General features: G+C 31.8%; 1 protein-coding gene across 1 annotated transcript in view; it reads right to left on the reverse strand.

Annotated features, from left to right (window-relative positions):
• The window catches only part of LOC140439663 (uncharacterized), a 336,018-nt gene that overhangs the window by 8,106 nt on the left and 306,648 nt on the right, over positions 1-21,264 (reverse strand). The window contains exon 4 of the mRNA XM_072529720.1: positions 15,912-16,016. Coding sequence (XP_072385821.1) covers positions 15,912-16,016 — 105 coding nt within the window. The remainder of the gene's footprint in view (positions 1-15,911; positions 16,017-21,264) is intronic.

Here is a 21,264-nt window from a genome sequence, read left to right on the forward strand (position 1 = left end):
TGAGGCATATCTAAATAAACACATGCAGATACGAGTATATTGAGAACGTAACGTATAGCCTTCAACTATGTAATTAAACCTTGGCATTCACGTTCCGACTTGCGGTCCCACTTAGTGGGACTACTAGTTGGATATGCGTCTCCACTCACGCTCGGATTTGCTATCCAACTAGCGGTCTAACTTTAGTTTTAGTTTGTTTTCACGACGGTGTAGTACATCGCTTATCCAAAAAATGTATCGAGAAAACACTACGCAAAATATAATTATCAGGAGGAAAATGGCAGCATTGTGCTTGTTATCCTTATTATTTGAAAAAAAAAGAAGAAAAAATGTTGGATGAAGAAATGATTTGTTGATCGTGTGAACTATCGTGACAAAAAATTATTATACTCAATGTCATTGATGAGGATGGTTACAAAAACTACCTCAGAATGGACAACTTCACTTTTTCGCTGTTGCTGGAAAAAGTTGGTCTACTCATTTTCAAGCCTGCATATGAGTTAAAAATTAAATGTATTTGACTTCCGTGACTTCCACTTCAGAAATCGTTATCAAAATATTCCGAAGTTGAAGTCGATACGTCAAATAAATTTAATTTCTAACTAATATTCAGGCTTATTTCCAATTAAAATAGTAAATTTGCATAAGATGCCACAAGAATATAACTTCAAAACAATAAAAAGAAACAGTTACTTCTAATTTCAGTACAACTATGATTTAATTTTGGTTGTTTGTTAATAATTATTCTGCAGCCAATCCGGAGTATTGGAAATTGTACCTGTGTGGGAGTATCCGAAATAGATGTACAGAAAGGAAAATGATTTGCCCTAACAAAAAGTAGATACTGATGAAGAATTGTGTATTTTAATAGGGGTAATTTTCGTGCAATTGCAAGTTTATTTTCTATTAAATATTTGCGAACTAGGAATCTTTGCGTAAAGTATTTCATAGAAATCTCATACGTAACAGGTGCCGAAGGTCAACTGACTGAGGAAATTTTCGGTCCGACTTCCAACTTCACCATTCACGCTCGCACTTCGTTGCCAATCAAAAGTCGGATCTTCAAGTCGTCCCTCTAGATGTTCCGACTCGTACCACCAATTGTCCAACTAATCCAATTTGCCGACTCATGGTCCGATTTCAGATCCAACTGCGGAAGTTGGACCACTAGTCGGACTAAAAATCGGAACGTGAATGGCCTGTTTAACTAATTAACTGCAGATTTGTTGATGATTAATCACTGGACTTAGTCAGAAATACAAAAACTCGTTTACACATATACAAAATATAGATACACACATGCATATCTACACCCTTCTTTATCCATAAATCACCAGACAGCCTTACTATAACTGACTCATCATAACTACTGCGTTTTTCAATTCCAAAGTGTACCAGCATCGTGCTCAAGATATGAATAGCTCAGTGGTAATAGTGTTATAAATGTGCAAATTTTTTGAATTCATAAAGAAAAATGTAGAGGAAACAATTAGAGAAACGAACATGCTCGCGAACTCTGTATCTGACCCAAATCGGTCTCAATGACCCGAATCAGGGTCTTACAGCTAAACCAGTAAGGCAGCTTTAGCAGAACTTCCCGTTTCGAAGGAAGGAGTTGATGTCTCCTTAAGGGTCTAAAGTATACTCTTTTTTAAGACCAAATAAAACCTTAATAATTGTAATATAAATATAATTACCGAGTTTTATACAGAATTATGTACTTTATACATACACATTATTTTTGATACCACTCCCACCTCCTTCACCAATTTCTTGTGAATTGGAATTAGTTTAAAAAAATATTTGTAAAGAAAATTAAAATAATAATAATATTAATAATAAAAAAGAATAAAGGCTGCGACTAATTCTTGAGAAAAATTTTGAAACTGTCGTAATAAAATATTTTACATAAACAAATAAAATAAAAAACTGTTTTTATAATATTTGGCGAACAGATTTCATTCGCCAAATTATGCGCCAAATTTTAGAGAAATCCTTTTATATCTTTTAGAATTTTTAGAGAAATTTGAGGATGTTACAAAAATTGTAAGATATTTGATTTTAAATAAATTGGGACACATTGTAAGAAATATCAACAACTTTATCATTAGTAAATATTCTCCCACATAGAAGTAGGCATATATAGGCAGAATGAAAACTTCACAGCGCAGAAGGTTAGCTCTAGTATTTACTACGGACAAAGATGAAAATAAGGATAATTCCTTTAACATAAACAACTAGGTTGAATAAGCATGAATAACATGCTAAATGTTGATTCTAATTTTATTACTGCTCCAAATAACTTTATGAGATGAGTAAGCTTTCGGCTTGTAGATTGCATGCGGACAAGCTACGCAATATACATAACATTACTGGTATATACCACATCTATCAAAACATTTACTCAGAAGCTGTCCCTTAAGTGTGAGTTTTCAATTTCCTCTTATGGAATCTGTCATGGATTGTTACAACTAGATTCAACAAATATGTCCTATGCTATGCAGATGACCTGATCACCTTAACCAATGAAACAGTCATAGATAGAATACCAAAGGATCTAACTATAGTCACATAATTAACATTATATTATTAAGTACTTAATATAAGCCTCCATATTATTCACCAAAACCCATATACATTGCCAAAACTCAAAATTTGCAAAAAAAAAGAAGAATTTGGTGGGAATATATTTCCTAATTCTGAATAATATCTATTTATCGATCTAGCCTAAAATCTATATTTGCTAAGTGAAGTAAAGTACCTTAGAATAAACTAATAACCAAAAAAGCTGTGACTACAGTAATGACATGCAGAAGCAATAACCAACAAATGTAAAATTTAAATCTAAACATGTTATATTAAAATTATAACATGGTAATTACACACACATTAACATATGTATATATGGAACGATGGTAAAAATTGTACCAAAAGAAGTGCCATACCCAAATAAAACAAGGTGCAAAGACTTGTTTCTTTAAGGGCTCTTAAAAACACATTAACATTAGCTATGGACAATCTCTGGATCCTCCTTTCTTTGCGTACAATTAAACTGTGGAGATAATGGGAAAACATACACTACGAAAAAACTTGTGTATTCATGATTAGATACTTCGTTAACACAAAACTATATAACAAGGTGGTAAGGAATATAGTCCAATCAAAATTTTTTATAGTGAAAATCATAGTATAGAAGTAAGTCTGTTTATTAGAAAAGCAGAAAAATCATGTTATATATTTATAATAGAACAAATATTAATAATTTTGATTAACATATAAAAAAGCGTAATCACTATAATTTAGCACACATCCAACTAAATGTACCATATGTACCATATGACATGCCTAGCAGATATTTGTAGAATAAAATAGAAACAGGACCGCAAATATAAATTTATGTTAAAGATTACTAGAAGAATCCAAAAAGTACTTTTTTATTTAACAGAAAACTTTTCGCATCAGCCTATAAAAACGTACAGTACTTATAAATATAGTAATAAGTATAATTTATACGATAGATCAGGTACATAGAATCCCCAAAATCATTGAAAAGGCACTAGAGAAAACAAATCCATTCAACTATCTTCCTGGATGTGGCCCAAGCTTTCGATAAGGTACGGCATGAAGGCCTTATTCATAAATTGAATAGAGTATTACTGAGGCAGTACTTACAATTATTAGAGTCGTACTTAACTAAAACATACTTCAGAAGGAAGACACCTACACAGAGTTATTGGAAATCAAGGCTGGATGCCGCAGGGAAGTGTGCTCGGCTCAGCTATCTACCTGTTATATTCTAGCATTAATAATGAACTTCATAATGAAACAATCGCAAGATTTACAGACTGCAAAGTTGTTCTAACAGTAAATAATAATCATGAAAAGACTGCGAAAAATCTACAATCTTCAGTGAATAAGATCGATGATTTTTTTTCTTTATCAGGTGCAGTTGTAATGATTTTCGATTCTCCCAAGTTGTCGCGAAATAAAACGCTCTGGCCTAAATTCCATAATATATGTTTAAAGCTTTTGCCATTAGGTTGCAGCTTTTTGGCTGCACGTCCATTAAAATATTGCTTATAATAAATAGTAATCACATATCTTAATTGATAATAGAAAAATTATTATGCCTCAGCATTCTCGTCTTTTCTTTAATAAACCAAAACAAACTAGATATTACAAAAGTCACTGAATAATCAAAACAAAACTAGCCTTAAGTTATCAAAAGCATTCTTGACATTAGCTTACTATGTTAAGATTTCCCATAATGCATTTAATAAGATTGGCGTTACATTAAATAAGACCACATAAAAACTGGCTTTAAATAAAATATTTAGCAGACGTAACAAAGCATTTTGTTGTATTAAATAACCATTTTTGAGCTGTTTTATAAGAATAAACTATTGATTATGCTTATTTACAGGTATTTACTGCTTTACCGCACAAATATCATAACTGAGAAATATTATGCACTCTGCAGTCTGTTCTGTAAAATCTCAAAATCTCAAAAAATTTTGAGTTTTAAAGAATCGTCAAATGTATATCTTTTTGTTTTTGTTAAAATAATGTATCTTTAATATATTTTGACATAAATAGCGCTAACTTAAAGAACACAAAAGTTTAAAGCAAATGTATGCAACATAGGTGGTATATGTGGTGCCCTCTATCAGTTACATCAAAGTATGCAGCAAATTTAAATTCCTCATATTCAAAAGACTTTAGTTAAGGTTACCAAGTACATATCTTTATCCACCTTCTCAAATTCTACAACTGATCCATCCTCCACCTCTAATTTAAAGAAGCCCCTGGTGTTTATTTATTTTTTGCTTAAGATTTTCATGTACTTGAATTTATTAGTATTATTTTTCAGTCCCATTTTAGAGCTTTCGCGAATCAGTAATTTTGTTATACTTGTCAGTTCTTTTCCATTTCTTGCAGTCAGAACCACATCATCAGCGTACGCTAAGCGTTGGTGCTCTTTGTATAACTACTGTAAATTTATTTATCCCAGTAACAAATACATTTTTTTATAACTATATTGAATAGCAAGGTAAACAACGGATCTCTTGGCGAACACCATTTTTCACTTCGATATGGTCTGAGACTCTTCCGGTGCATTTCACAACACAAATAGTTTTTCTTATTGTTATTTTGAACAATCATACTATTTTTTCTGGCACTTTTCTTTTAGCGATTCTATTAATTTATTTTTTATCTATTGTATCGTAGGCGGCTTTGTAATTAATGAAAAGTACTTTTGCACAAACATGAACTCTGTTATACATTTATCATCGAACCAGTGGGTTTTATTTTAATCTTTATATTCCTGGTATATTCTCTGACGTTGCTTCCTTTATAGTCTTTGTTTGGCGTAGGTTTCTTGCATATCCTTTTGATAATCCTGCACTATCTAAAATCTTCACAGTTTTTTAAATTTAAATTTAGGTCACACTTTATTTTTAAAAGAAACTAGATCCGCTTCAACCGCCCAAAAATAGAGTGCCTATCATTCCTCAGTTAAAAGAATTATATTTAACTTTGCAACGATGTAAATCTAACAAACAGATTTCTACTACTATGATTATTTCGAATTGTAAATAACCTCACTTACTCCTATCACTTTAAACCCTAGTTTTTACTGTCAGCGAGTTTTTGTTTCACAAATTTCTCTGTACACTATTACGAAACCTTTTTAAATTCACAGATATACCTATATTGTTTGTCCTTTGACTAAAAATGGTAAAATTTGCCACATTAAACATAAAATGAATTAGGGATGTTTAAGCAGATAAAATATATAATAGCATGGAATTACATAGGCAAAGGTACACACAAGAAAAACTATCAACTCATAAACACCAGTTATTCTGTATCTTCTCTACATCGTATTCTGTTAGACGATGGCCGGTACACGGCCATCGTCTAACTTGCTAAACTATTTGTTCGGTCTGTTAGGCCGTTGTCTTCTGAGATTATTTCTTGACGTTTCGCCAACACTAGGGGTTGGCATCTTCTGGAGATGTTACTGCTTCGCTTGTAAGCTGAAACTGACCAGTTTCTACAAGAAGTAACGATATCCAGAAGATGCTAACCCCTAAGGTTGGCGAAACGTCGAAAACTAATCTCAGAAGACAACGGCCTAACAGCCCGAACGAACAGTTTAACAAATCATACTCCACGTCGGAACGATCTGCACTATTCAGTGCGACACAGACACAACACCTCATTGCAGTATTTTCGAGTTAGAGTTGTCATATTCTCAAAACATGTGAAGAACAACTTAATGTAAATAGAGAAAAACTAATTACAGCACAATAGTTAAATTCAGCATGCCTTGTTAACTTTAAAATACTCTAAAAATCAAATGAATCCGAAATTGTTTTTTAAATTGTGCCCAAGCAGAATATATGACATCCAATAAAAAAACTTTTAGTGATAAAAGCAAAATTGTTAATTATAATACAACTTGCTTATAATTAATCTTTTACTAATAACTCAGAACCTATAAATAATATATCATAAGAATAAAATTGAGCAAAAAATTGCTTTTAAGATATATATTTAGATTTAAGCAATACAAAACAAATATAGGTAATTTTAGCCCTTGGCCTGGGATCTACATGACAAAAAGTGTATACATACATAAGCACATTTCATTTAGAGTTTAAAAGCTGACCTTATTTGTTAGACAAATACAACAAAATATAAAAATTTAAATTTTAATTAAATACAAACGACACCGAAGTAATTTTGATACCACTTTTATATAGAAAAACTAGCTATATCAGAATGAGAAATACTTCATTAATAAACCAAATAATATATTTAGATATTTAGATAATTCACAAATATTTTAAACCATCAATTTAAAAAAAAAATGGAATAAAAAATCAAATATACCCAAAAATCAAACAGTATTTTTTTATACCATAAAGTTTAATCTTTTTAGAAAAAATAATAAAATTATTATAAAACGAAAACCAATATGTATATATATATATATATATATATATATATATATATATATATATATATATATATAGATCTAGCGGTTAATGTGGGCCCCGTACTAAAACGGTATTATACTAACTCCGGGAGAATATACACCGTGTATATTATTATTTGGGTAGCGCTTTATGTAGACTCCGACCAACACGTAGGATTAAATGAACTCCGTAATAGGGTAAAACACTTTTGGGATCCGTATGTATTCTTCCCCGTACACAACTAAACTCCTCCGATGTTGCCAATAATTTGATTAGTCGTAGATTTTTAAATTTTACAGCAGGTACGTTTTGGAACTTGAAATTTATTTAAATATCAATCAATTTATTCATCCCGAAATTTCACAAATACTTGGTTAATGTAGTTAAATATTTTATGGTGGTAATTTATATTACTTGCTTTAATTATTTTTAAACTTAAGTTAGTGTCTGTTATAAGCTTGGAAAGGGCAATTTTTATGTATTAGTATTTTTTTAATGCATTGACACTGAAAAATTTATTATATAAATGTACGTTCCGATGTTTCGATTGCTACGTTTTATGATGTACAATATTTGTTTCATAAAGTAGTAAAATTTAAATTATAATAATTTGTAAATCAATCTTAAAATTATAATTTTTTACTGTCTAATTTCAATATTTCAATTTTTAAATGTGGGGAATTCAATATCTTACTATAATACTTTAGTATCTAACTTGTAACAGATACTAAAATAATAAGTAGGCATAACACCTAATTTCGCTTTAACTATAAATGTATCGTATAACGTAACGTAGCAATCAGTAGTGAGTCATTACTCAGATAAAATATTTCGGTGGCTTTATGGTAATTTGATTATAGCCAACATATATATTACAATTATTTCATATAATATGTTCGGTTGTTTTAAAAAATACTTTGTCGCTTGTAAATTTTGTATCTTTCGTTATCAGACATACGAGTATTTTATTTTTAATTTAGAAGTAAATGTATATATAATATTCTTTTTTCTGTCACTTATTTTAAATATGGTTCACTTATATTCTTCTTGCTTATTTATTTTTATTCGTAATACTTATAACGTACGTAATAACGTACCCGTTGTTGCAAAAAGCAACAACGGGTACGAAAGATATCAGGTATCAGGGGTGGTATTTGTCAATCTAAATGCCGCCTACGACACATTAAATTAGAGGACATTTCTCCAAAAACTATATGACAAACTGTAAACATCGTTTTATCTGCGTATGTCTACAGAACAGAAGATTTTTCGTATCATTCAATGGTAATATGGAGAACGCAGACAAACGGTCTCGCTTTGGGTACTGTAATGGCACCTACACTGTATTACATTTACACAAATGATCAACAGATACCAGTAGATACTAGGATTTTCATGTTGACCATACATTGCACAACCAAAAACTTTTGTTGCTGGAGTGGAAAAAAATCTAATAGATGCCTTAAATATAATAAAAATGAACTACGATTTAATTTTAAGCCAAACCCCGAAAATCTTAGGAACGCTCCTTCAATTTTCCCAACACAGGCGCTTTCACAAAACTGAACATCCAATAGTGTGATGAAAGCCTTGAACTCTGAATTTCCTATAAATACCTTGTAGATAAATCGGTAAGATAGTTTCGAAACAAATTCAGATTTCTGCTTTAATCTGGAGCCTTCTAAAAATTGCAAGACATGACCAGACGATGATAAAAGATGTTAAAGAAGACATGGGGAATCTAAAATTTGCATTCCACGACATGTCTATTCATCTAGGCAGAAATCCTAACGAATTTGTTTCTCGTACTCATACAGAGTAGATCCGAAGAAAATGAAAAAGACAGAAAAGATTTTATTTCACGTTCAAAGCGTCTATGTATCTATTGATACGTATTTCGCTTTAATAAAGCTCATCAGAATAGTTATTCATAGCCGTTCTTAACGTGAAAAATAAAATTCTCTGTCTTATTAGAAGTAACAATAACATGACTTCGTTATGGACGCAATAGCGACATCTGATAGAAAAATCGGTAAGATAGTTTCGAAACAAATTCAGATTTCTGCTTTAATCTGGAGCCTTCTAAAAATTGCAAGACATGACCAGACGATGATAAAAGATGTTAAAGAAGACATGGGGAATCTAAAATTTGCATTCCACGACATGTCTATTCATCTAGGCAGAAATCCTAACGAATTTGTTTCTCGTACTCATACAGAGTAGATCCGAAGAAAATGAAAAAGACAGAAAAGATTTTATTTCACGTTCAAAGCGTCTATGTATCTATTGATACGTATTTCGCTTTAATAAAGCTCATCAGAATAGTTATTCATAGCCGTTCTTAACGTGAAAAATAAAATTCTCTGTCTTATTAGAAGTAACAATAACATGACTTCGTTATGGACGCAATAGCGACATCTGATAGAAAAATCGGTAAGATAGTTTCGAAACAAATTCAGATTTCTGCTTTAATCTGGAGCCTTCTAAAAATTGCAAGACATGACCAGACGATGATAAAAGATGTTAAAGAAGACATGGGGAATCTAAAATTTGCATTCCACGACATGTCTATTCATCTAGGCAGAAATCCTAACGAATTTGTTTCTCGTACTCATACAGAGTAGATCCGAAGAAAATGAAAAAGACAGAAAAGATTTTATTTCACGTTCAAAGCGTCTATGTATCTATTGATACGTATTTCGCTTTAATAAAGCTCATCAGAATAGTTATTCATAGCCGTTCTTAACGTGAAAAATAAAATTCTCTGTCTTATTAGAAGTAACAATAACATGACTTCGTTATGGACGCAATAGCGACATCTGATAGAAAAATCGGTAAGATAGTTTCGAAACAAATTCAGATTTCTGCTTTAATCTGGAGCCTTCTAAAAATTGCAAGACATGACCAGACGATGATAAAAGATGTTAAAGAAGACATGGGGAATCTAAAATTTGCATTCCACGACATGTCTATTCATCTAGGCAGAAATCCTAACGAATTTGTTTCTCGTACTCATACAGAGTAGATCCGAAGAAAATGAAAAAGACAGAAAAGATTTTATTTCACGTTCAAAGCGTCTATGTATCTATTGATACGTATTTCGCTTTAATAAAGCTCATCAGAATAGTTATTCATAGCCGTTCTTAGACACATAGATAGATACATAGACGCTTTGAACGTGAAATAAAATCTTTTCTGTCTTTTTCATTTTCTTCGGATCTACTCTGTATGAGTACGAGAAACAAATTCGTTAGGATTTCTGCCTAGATGAATAGACATGTCGTGGAATGCAAATTTTAGATTCCCCATGTCTTCTTTAACATTGTCCTTTGACTAAAAATGGTAAAATTTGCCACATTAAACATAAAATGAATTAGGGATGTTTAAGCAGATAAAATATATAATAGCATGGAATTACATAGGCAAAGGTACACACAAGAAAAACTATCAACTCATAAACACCAGTTATTCTGTATCTTCTCTACATCGTATTCTGTTAGACGATGGCCGGTACACGGCCATCGTCTAACTTGCTAAACTATTTGTTCGGTCTGTTAGGCCGTTGTCTTCTGAGATTATTTCTTGACGTTTCGCCAACACTAGGGGTTGGCATCTTCTGGAGATGTTACTGCTTCGCTTGTAAGCTGAAACTGACCAGTTTCTACAAGAAGTAACGATATCCAGAAGATGCTAACCCCTAAGGTTGGCGAAACGTCGAAAACTAATCTCAGAAGACAACGGCCTAACAGCCCGAACGAACAGTTTAACAAATCATACTCCACGTCGGAACGATCTGCACTATTCAGTGCGACACAGACACAACACCTCATTGCAGTATTTTCGAGTTAGAGTTGTCATATTCTCAAAACATGTGAAGAACAACTTAATGTAAATAGAGAAAAACTAATTACAGCACAATAGTTAAATTCAGCATGCCTTGTTAACTTTAAAATACTCTAAAAATCAAATGAATCCGAAATTGTTTTTTAAATTGTGCCCAAGCAGAATATATGACATCCAATAAAAAAACTTTTAGTGATAAAAGCAAAATTGTTAATTATAATACAACTTGCTTATAATTAATCTTTTACTAATAACTCAGAACCTATAAATAATATATCATAAGAATAAAATTGAGCAAAAAATTGCTTTTAAGATATATATTTAGATTTAAGCAATACAAAACAAATATAGGTAATTTTAGCCCTTGGCCTGGGATCTACATAACAAAAAGTGTATACATACATAAGCACATTTCATTTAGAGTTTAAAAGCTGACCTTATTTGTTAGACAAATACAACAAAATATAAAAATTTAAATTTTAATTAAATACAAACGACACCGAAGTAATTTTGATACCACTTTTATATAGAAAAACTAGCTATATCAGAATGAGAAATACTTCATTAATAAACCAAATAATATATTTAGATATTTAGATAATTCACAAATATTTTAAACCATCAATTTAAAAAAAAAATGGAATAAAAAATCAAATATACCCAAAAATCAAACAGTATTTTTTTATACCATAAAGTTTAATCTTTTTAGAAAAAATAATAAAATTATTATAAAACGAAAACCAATATGTATATATATATATATATATATATATATATATATATATATATATATATATATCAAGTGCTTTAAACATGGAGGAGAAACGTTGTACAATTCTATATATACAAGCTAATTCAAGACATTTGGCGAGAAGAAACAATGCGAGATGAATGGAAAGAAGGGGTTATTTTACTAATACACAAAAAAGGAAACAAAAAGCAATGTACTAGTTATCATGGAATAATACTCCTAAACACCACCTACAAAATCCTTGCAAACATCCTGCTAGAAAGAACCAAAACATACACAGAAGGAATCGTTGGAGATTATCAATGCGGATTTAGACCGGGCCGCTCTACCATTGACCAGATATTCACAATAAAACAGATAATGGAAAAATGCTGGGAGTTTGATCGTGAGCTTCATAAGATATTCATAGATTTTAAACGAGCATTTGATAGAGTATGCAGGGCCAGACTGTGGACAGCGATGCAGGAACTTGGCTTTCCAAAAAAACTAGTCAGGTTGATACGGATGTGTATGGAATGGATACGATGTAAGGTGAGAGTTGGACAACAATACTCTGAGACATTTAAAATAAACAATGGACTAAAACAGAGAGATACACTTTCACCACAATTCTTCAACTTAGCTCTGGAACACATAATCAGAAGTGCAAGAATCGAAAAACCGAATACAGTATTTCATCGAGAAAGACCAAACTTACTACTGGCATTTGCAGACGATATCGATCTAATAGGAAACACACGATTAAGGATGAAGGAGACTTTGGTGAGGTTCGAGAAGGAAGCAGAGAAGATGGGGCTCCAAATAAACGAAAGCAAGACGAAATATATGTATATGGGCCATAATAACCAAAGCAGACACAGAATCGGTCAGAACATCACCATCGATGACTTTAACTTGGAGCGCGTTAAAGAATTCAAGTATCTTGGAACAACAATAACTGAAGACAATAACGGATCACAAGAAATAAACAACAGGATCCAGGCCGACAACAAATGTCTTTCTGCCCTCCAAAACCTTATAAAATCGAAACAACTAACAAGACGTACGAACATACAGATCTATAAAACAATCATCTAAAAAAGATCTTTGGCCCTGTGCTGAATGATGCATCATATAATATAGGATAAGAACTAACAAAGAGCTTAAAGAACTTTACCCAGACGCCAACATCGTAAAAGAAATAAAGTCCAGAAGACTCCAATGGGCAGGACACCTTAGAAGACATTTTGACGAACGAACCGTAAGACTGGTGTGGTAGGAAGTCCCAACTGGAAGCAGACCACGCGGACGCCTTCGTCTCCGGTGGCGAGATAATATATCAGGAGACCTAAGCAATATGGGCGTGGAGAATTGGACGGAGGTTGCTCAAGTCAGAAAACAGTGGAAGCATGTTGTCGTGGCTAAAACCCACGAAGGGTTGTAACGCCACGCAGTAAGTATTATATATATATATATATATATATATATATTATATATAAATATATATATATATATATATATATATATATACATAAATATATACATAAATATATACAATATTTCTTTCTGAGTTTCATTAGACATTTTAAGGAAGCTAGATCTAATTAATATTTGAAAATATAAAATATGGGGTTTTGGTTTAAGTCCAATTATTCTTAAATATTTACCACTTTTCTTTTACCACTTTCGGTTATACCGGAAGGTGACTAAAAATTTCTTATTATAAATACAGCCTCCTGTATATTATTTCTGATGTTGATAGTACAGTTTTTGAGAATTCTGACAATATGAGAGTATGTTACCTTATAATGAGTGTTTTACGAGATATATCCAATTTTGATAACATTTTAATAACCAGTTATCTGAAGAGGTTAGAATTGGAAAATATGTTTCTCAGGGTTTCATACTACCTTTTTTGTTATTCGGTCCACGCAAACCCCGGCCCAGTAAAAAAGTAATAAAGAATGAAATCTGCAAAGACGGCCTGACCATAAATGGTATAAAAATAAATTTAAAATATGCCGACGATACCGTTATAATTGCAGACACTCAATCGAGTGTTGCTCGATCGCGTTGCATTAAGATGTTCTAATTTTGGGCTTAACTTAAATGTTGAAAAAACACAGTGGTTGGTGGTCTCGAAAACAAGAAACATAATAGGTATATTGAAGGTAAATGGCCCACAATTAGAATAAATTCATTCCTACAAATACTTAGGTTAACAGGCAAGAAAATAGCATTAGTTTTATAGTAGCGACATTAGCAAGACGTTTAAACTAGGGTGCTGCGCTGCTAGGTATTGAGCATCTTGTATTATGACGTGGAAGCTTAGACTATTACTAGCGCCGTATAATAAAATCTGGTATTATTTGATATGTGGTGCTACCGTAGGTTGATCAGAATATCATGGATGGGCAAAATATATAACGAATAGGTGTTTCTAAGATTTGATAAGAAATATGAAGTGTTGTTTACTATAAAAAAATCCAAGCTTCAAGATTTTGGTATCTTAAGACATGACAAATACGAACCCTTTAAATTAATAACAGAAAGAAAGATCGAAAGAAAAAGCTTTAGGTCGTAAGCGTACTTCCTGACTAAAGATCCTAAGAAAATAGTATGAAGTCAGCGCAACAACTTTCTTTAGAGAGGCTGTTGACAAAGTACAGTTTTAAGTACAGTTCGGGTCATATATTTTTTATAAAGAATAGCAAGCTTACACAAAACACGCCAAAAATAAAAAAAAAACACAAAAAAGATACTATGGTGGTGGTATAAAAAGAGAAACCGGAATCGTTAGTATCAAAACTAGGAGTTAAACAGGGGGCTGTTTACTTACAAAGTTATTTAATATCTCAGAATGTATATTTCAGACAGCAATATATATCTTTAAAAAAGTCGCAAAGTAAGTAAAAATATGTAAAGCTTATAATTTACTCGTTCGGCAATAAAAACATAATTGAAAGTTTAAAAAATGCTGATGATCTTTATTTAAAAATATCATTGGTAATGTTCAAAATTTTGTTTTTAATCGCAATAACAGTGTTATGTTGGCTTAAGTTCTGAGAGAGTAAGTTGGTTTCTGATACCAATCCACAATGTTTGTAAAATTCATTAAAAATATTCAGTCTAGTTTGAATACTGTCCTTGACTATCACACCTATATGTAATGCAAAGCAGTCCCTGCATTTTTTTCTAATTTGCAAGATTTATCGACCACGTGACCTAAATGACCAATGAGAAGTTCACGTGGTCGATAAATTTGGCCAATTAGACAGAGATTCAGAGACTGCTTTGCGGTAGTTTTCTCTGTCGCACTATGGGAACGCCACTATATTGCAGCAGTCAGTTTATCTTGTATTATATGTCTATAGGAATACCAAAGATTTGTGAGTAAAAAGTTTCATCAAAGGAAAAGTAAATATTACAAAAAATAAAGTAAATCAGCTTAAAGAAATTATTCTTATTAAGTGTGGTATTTAATTCTACTAAGTATCAAAGTATCAATTTGGTTCTAAAATTGTAATGACTAGATTGAGAGGAATGTTTCTTGAAAAGCGATACCGCATCTGGGGATATAAGTATATAGGATTGAGAAATTGTAACATTCCTGATTTGTTCGACAACCGCCGGTAGTTGGTTTGAAGTATTTAAAGAGGTTGTTAGTAAAGGAGTAGATTGGGATGATGATGGGGTGAAGAGAAATACTATTTTGTGAATTTTTGGTGGAGTATTATTTTGGAAATATCGAATTGAAAATGTGTTTACAAAGTTATATTGTCTACCAAAAATTCACAAGTAATATTCCTCTTCACACCATTATTACAAAATGGAAAATAAGTTTTCCAAATATTAAAATGATATAGCATATCTTATACTTATTTTACCAAGTATAATAAAATAAGTATTACTTAAAAACTAAAGACAAAAAAAAAGAAGAGATCAAGTGTACAATAAGTAGAAATTAAAATAAAAATAAAGTAAAAAACCATAATTTTAGTACAGATATAAATTACACGACCTATTTTTTATTATTCCAATTAACTTTGCGACATTATTAGTGGAACATATATTTTTTATTTTATAGTTATTACACATAATTTTCATTTTATATTGATTGTAGATACAATTTACTTTATTAAAACTAAATTTAAGAAAAATTTTTTTTTACTTTGTCGTTTTAATAATTTTAAATAAGGTCTAGCTTAGAAGCCAAGTGGTATCTAAATTTCTTCTTAGTTTTTAAAGCAAATAAAAAAAACAGATTTATTTTTAAAACAGCTAACGGGATTGAAGTAGCAGGCTTTATAACGGCGTTTGGTTTCGGCTCTTAAATTTCTCTGAAAACCTACTTGATTGTTGTTTAATTCCGCCATTGCCAATTTTTGAGCGAGAAGTTCCAGCTGCAAAGGTTTGAGTCCAGTCACCAGTTGGTTAGTTTCGAGATCGCCGCCAAACTGCAAGAAAAAAAGGTAAAATAATCGTAGATCAACCTTATTATAGTGAATCAAATATTTGTCATAAGAATTCATACTAAATGATTTTTGACCCAACGATTTAACAATAAAGTATGAAAACCTACGCTCTTGTATTTTTAATTAGAAATTAAATTTAAAAATTATTAGAATGATTTGGTAAAGTTGCTGGTTAAGTGTTTCATCAGAGGCTATGTAAGTCAATCTATATTAATTTAATTATGTCTTTGGACTAATAGTCTCTGGACTCTTATGTTCGCGAAAAGAACAATCTACTTAAATTGCTTTAAAAACACAAGTTTAAGTACAGTAAGTACCAAATAACAGGAACCACAGAAAACACCCTACAAAATGAAATGAGCGAATGGTAGCTGACATGTACCGGGTGGTCCAATAAGCCGATCTCTCGGCTATATATCAGAAACTATTCATGTTAACCGCTAGGGGGCGTAACCTGTGAAGAAAACTCTGAAAACCAGTTTTTTCGGAAATATGCTCAATTATCATCATCATCATATAACGGGGGTCCTACGGGGATTGCCCCTTCCCGCATTTCAGCCTCCATCTTTTCCTATCTCTCCAATCTCCCTCTTCTAAGCCTCTAGATTGCATTGTTTTTGTAATTTCTCTATTTCTCTTCTCCAGGAATTTGGTGGTCTTCCCCTTTTCCTTCTTTCTGGCGGAACATACATTAAGGCTTTCTTTTTTTTTATATATGTATATGATATATATATATATATATATATATATATATATATATATATATATATATATATATATATATATATATTTATATTTTAATATGCTCAATTATACCAAGTGTTAAATAAGTAAGATAGAAAGAGGCCTAAATTCTGCACAAATTTGTTAAAGTACTTTTTTTTTATTTTTTCAAATAAAGGGTGGGGGAAAGTGGGAAAGTATTTGTGGATAAATACCTATAACTTTGGTTTGGATCAACCGATTTTAACGAAATTAGTATCATTAGAAAAAGTATGGATGAATTAATTTACATCTACTATAAAATAATTGCATTTAATTTTAATTGTCATAGGTGGAGGGTACTTTCGAATAGAAAAAATTAAAATTTGTTTTTCTTCAAAATGTTTAATGGAAACATCTATTTATTGTAAATTATAATGGAACTGGATTAAATTCGTAACAAAATGGCGCAAACCGCATGTTAATAGCTTTTGTCAAACTCGAGATATGAATAAAAATGCATAAACGTAAGAAAGTATAGTATTGACTCATCCTGTATTATAAATTAAATTAAAAAATAAGTCAGTAGGTACTTTCAATTTTTTATAGTAGAAGAATATTATTGTTGATACCTATTTTGAGCATTGTTATTTCATATGATTAAAAATAGTTTTTTCGAAACTAAATAGGCTACGACAATGAATTTGACGGGGAGTTCATATTGTTTATTTATTGACAGCAGTCAAAACATTGTTAAGAAGTGTTATATTATAATTCGAATTGAAGATTGCACTTTTTTCAATAGATATTAATATTGGTAATATTAGTAATTAATTATCAGTACTAATAATTCGTGATGAGTATATCAAATGCAGAATTGTATGATATGATTGGAGTTTATTTCGAATGTCACCAAAATGCCGTTATTGCCTCACGTATATATTCTATAAGATATCCTGACAGGAGACATTATGGCAAAGAAGTATTTGAAAGAAAGGCAAGAAGATTAAGAGAAACTGGTAGTTTTCATCGTCCTGGTTTTAAATGACGTAGTAGAGGAATGACCAAAGATAATTCAATCAATGTTCTCGCTTTAATTCAACACAATCCACATATAAGTAGTCGGCAAATCTCTATAAAATTAAACATACCCAAAACTACTGTTCTAAGGATTTCAAAAAATCACAGGCTGGTTTTTCATATTATAAAGTGAACGTTTAGGTCAGAAACTTGGAATTCCCTTTAAATTTTAGATTCAACTGTTACTTTAATATTCCCATAAAAACGGCAACACGGCGCTTTTATCCTTTATCCGTTTCTTAAAACGGATAAAGATTTTTCAAGATTTTTTGAGTTTTAGTAAATATAGTGGTTTTTTTTTCAACAAAAAATTTGTTGTTCTGTTTTTTAGACTGCATCCTTATTATGTAGTTCTCCACCAAGCTTTACATGAGAGAGATTTTGATGCAAGGCTGGATTACTGCAATTATATGTTATGTCTGCTAGAAAAACAACCAAATATCATGTCAAAAATTTTGTGGACAGACGAGGCTACGTTTAATATTGAGGATGGTGTTAATCTGCATAATATGCATTATTGGGCTGAAGAAAATTCGTACTGGATACATGAGGTGCAGGTTCAAGGTAGATGGAGTCTTAATGTTTGGTGTGGTATAGTTGATGGAAAGATTGTAGGTCCATATTTCTTTGATAGAACTTTAAATGGCGAAACATATTTGGATTTTCTGGAAAATCAGTTGCTTGTTTTATTGGAAGATATTTCCTTACAAACAAGAAGAGATATTATATTACAACATGACTGATGTCCTGCGCACTTTTCCAGACGACTTCGAGATTATTTGTATGCAAGTTATCCAAATAAATGGATTGGAAGGGGAAGTATATTTTCATGGCCAGCTAGATACCCAGACTTAACATGTCTGGACTTTTATCTGTGGAAAATATTGAAGGACTAAGTATACCAAACTAGACCAACTACGCAAGACGACATGAAACAGCGCATTATAAACGCAATAAATAGTATATCAACAGCTAAGATTGAAGCAGCTGTTATGTCTACGCGCGAAAGATTACATCTTTGTGTGGACAACGATGGAAAACAATTTAAACATTTAATTGGACATTAAGTTTTAATGATCGAGATATTTGTATGATCTTTCACATATTTAATTTTAAGTTATAATAAAGGGTGAATCAATACTATACTTACTTATGTTTAACCTTTTTTATTCATTCTCGAGTTCGTCAAAAGCTATCAACATGCGGTTTGTGCCATTTTGTTACGAATTTAATCCAGTTCCATTATAATTTACAATAAATAGGTGTTTCGATTAAACATTTTGAAATTTTAATTTTTTCTATTCGAAAGTACCCTCTACCCATGACAATTAAAACTAAATGCAATTTGTTTTATAGTAAATAGTTAATAGTAATAGTTAAAATCGGTTGAACCAAACCAAAGTTTATAGGTATTTATCCACAAATACTTTCCCACTCTCCCCCACCCTATATTTGAAAAAATAAAAAAAAGTACTTAATTAACTTTGTGCGGAATTTAGGTCTCTTTCTAGTTTACTTGTTTAACACTTGGTATAATTGGGCATATTTCACAAAAAACTGGTTTTCAAATTTTTCTTCAGAGGTTACGCCTCCTAGCGCTTAACCCAGAAACTTGAAAGTTATTTCCAGCTATTTCTCTTAGCCACTTTTACTGGAATTTTTCTTCCTAAAGTTATAACATGAATAGTTTCTGATATATAGCCGAGAGATTGGCTTATTGGACCACCGGTACATAAAAAAAATTTTAGATCATATTTTGGCACCTTATTACCGGCCATATTGAATATGACAGAGTAAACGCGTATGCACAATAACATACGTCCTCACTTCGCTAGAATAGTAACTGTTTACCTTTGTTAGGTTCAATTTGAAAGATTATAATGGCCACCCCATAGCCCGGATTTAAATCCGATCAAGCGTTTCTTTGTCTACTTTAAAACAACATATTCGGAAATGAAATCCTATTCCTTTGACACTTGGAAAACTAAGAATTGTAGTACAAGAAGAATTGAATTCAATTCCATAAGTATATATTCAAGATTTCATTCAGAGCATGCAACGATGCGCATCGTCAGCTTTCACTGCGCTGTCATCTTACCTCCGCTCTTTCGGAGGTAAGCTAACACGCACGCTAAACACGCACTTTTAATACTTTTCACCATTACCAATCAGCGCTGGAAATGGAAGACCAGCAACAGTATAAAACAACGTACGCCGCAAGAGAAAATCGAGTTTCATCAGAGTACTGATCTGATGGGTGCACCACCGAGTTTTTGGGTATTGACCAAAGACCAACCGTCCTGGGAAATCCGCGAGAGTACTGATCGGGTAAAACTCTACCGGGCTTTTGGGTATTGGCCAAAGGCCAACCGTTCTGGAAGTTATAATAAGGTATTATTCTGGAAACAATTCCACTGGCCCTGGTATTCACCAAAGGCAACTTGCTTCTGCTAGAGTATTGATCTATTAGCAGCTCTCGAACCCAGTCTTAGAGTGTTGATATGAGACCGAACCGTACTGTCGCTAGGTGTTGATTAGTCACTTACTGCTTCCTGCCGGATTGAATGTTAGTCGATTTGTGCACTTCTAACCCAGATTATTACTTTATCTTGTGTGTACTAAAGCATCGTATTTTCCATTTTGGTACTTGATAAAAAATCGGTTTTCTGTGAAATTTTCAGGCCGCAGTGATGCATACTTTTTATACAGTTTAATGTAGTTTTGACCAATTATCGTAAAAGTAGATCTTTTACGATAATTGGTCAAAACTGTCGATTTTTACTGTCTGGGATTTTGATAATTATTACATTTTATTTATACTCAATGTCCACAGTCTTCATTTTTACCATTTCGTCGCATCGACAGGCGCCGGTAACCCCAATTAACAAAACAATCTGAAATATTTTTATAATTTAGTAGAGTATACTACATGCTTTGCAATATAATTTTTTTTACCTTTAAACCTAAATACAACTTATCTGGCGCTTCAAACAAAAATTTATCAAACTCGTCTTTAGTGAAAACTTTAGACTTCTTTGCAGTATATCATTCGCTTGTTTTTTTTTCAGAAAGGCACGTAACTTTAAAAATTTGCTTATATCCACATTTTTTCTAATAACTAACTCGGATTTTATCATAGAGTATCGTCACCACATTGTAGAAGATTTCCATTTATTTTCATTTTCCATTATATTAAAATATGCCAGTAAAACGTCTTCGGTAACTTGCCGTACTCCTCTTGTATCGCACCACTTTTGGAAGTGCTTGTGCGCTAACCGATACTTTATTCCGGACTTGCCCTCTATTACGCGCCTCACTTCGTTCGGCTCGTAATATCGGGCGCGTCAAGAAAAGTCATGCTTCTCCGCCTCATAAAATAATATACTATTATTTAGTTATTAATTTATTTAGAATATAGTTTTATTTAAATTAATCCTTAGCATTACTG

The sequence above is a fragment of the Diabrotica undecimpunctata genome, chromosome 4 (genome assembly GCF_040954645.1).
Source record: "Diabrotica undecimpunctata isolate CICGRU chromosome 4, icDiaUnde3, whole genome shotgun sequence".
Lineage (NCBI taxonomy): Eukaryota > Metazoa > Arthropoda > Insecta > Coleoptera > Chrysomelidae > Diabrotica > Diabrotica undecimpunctata.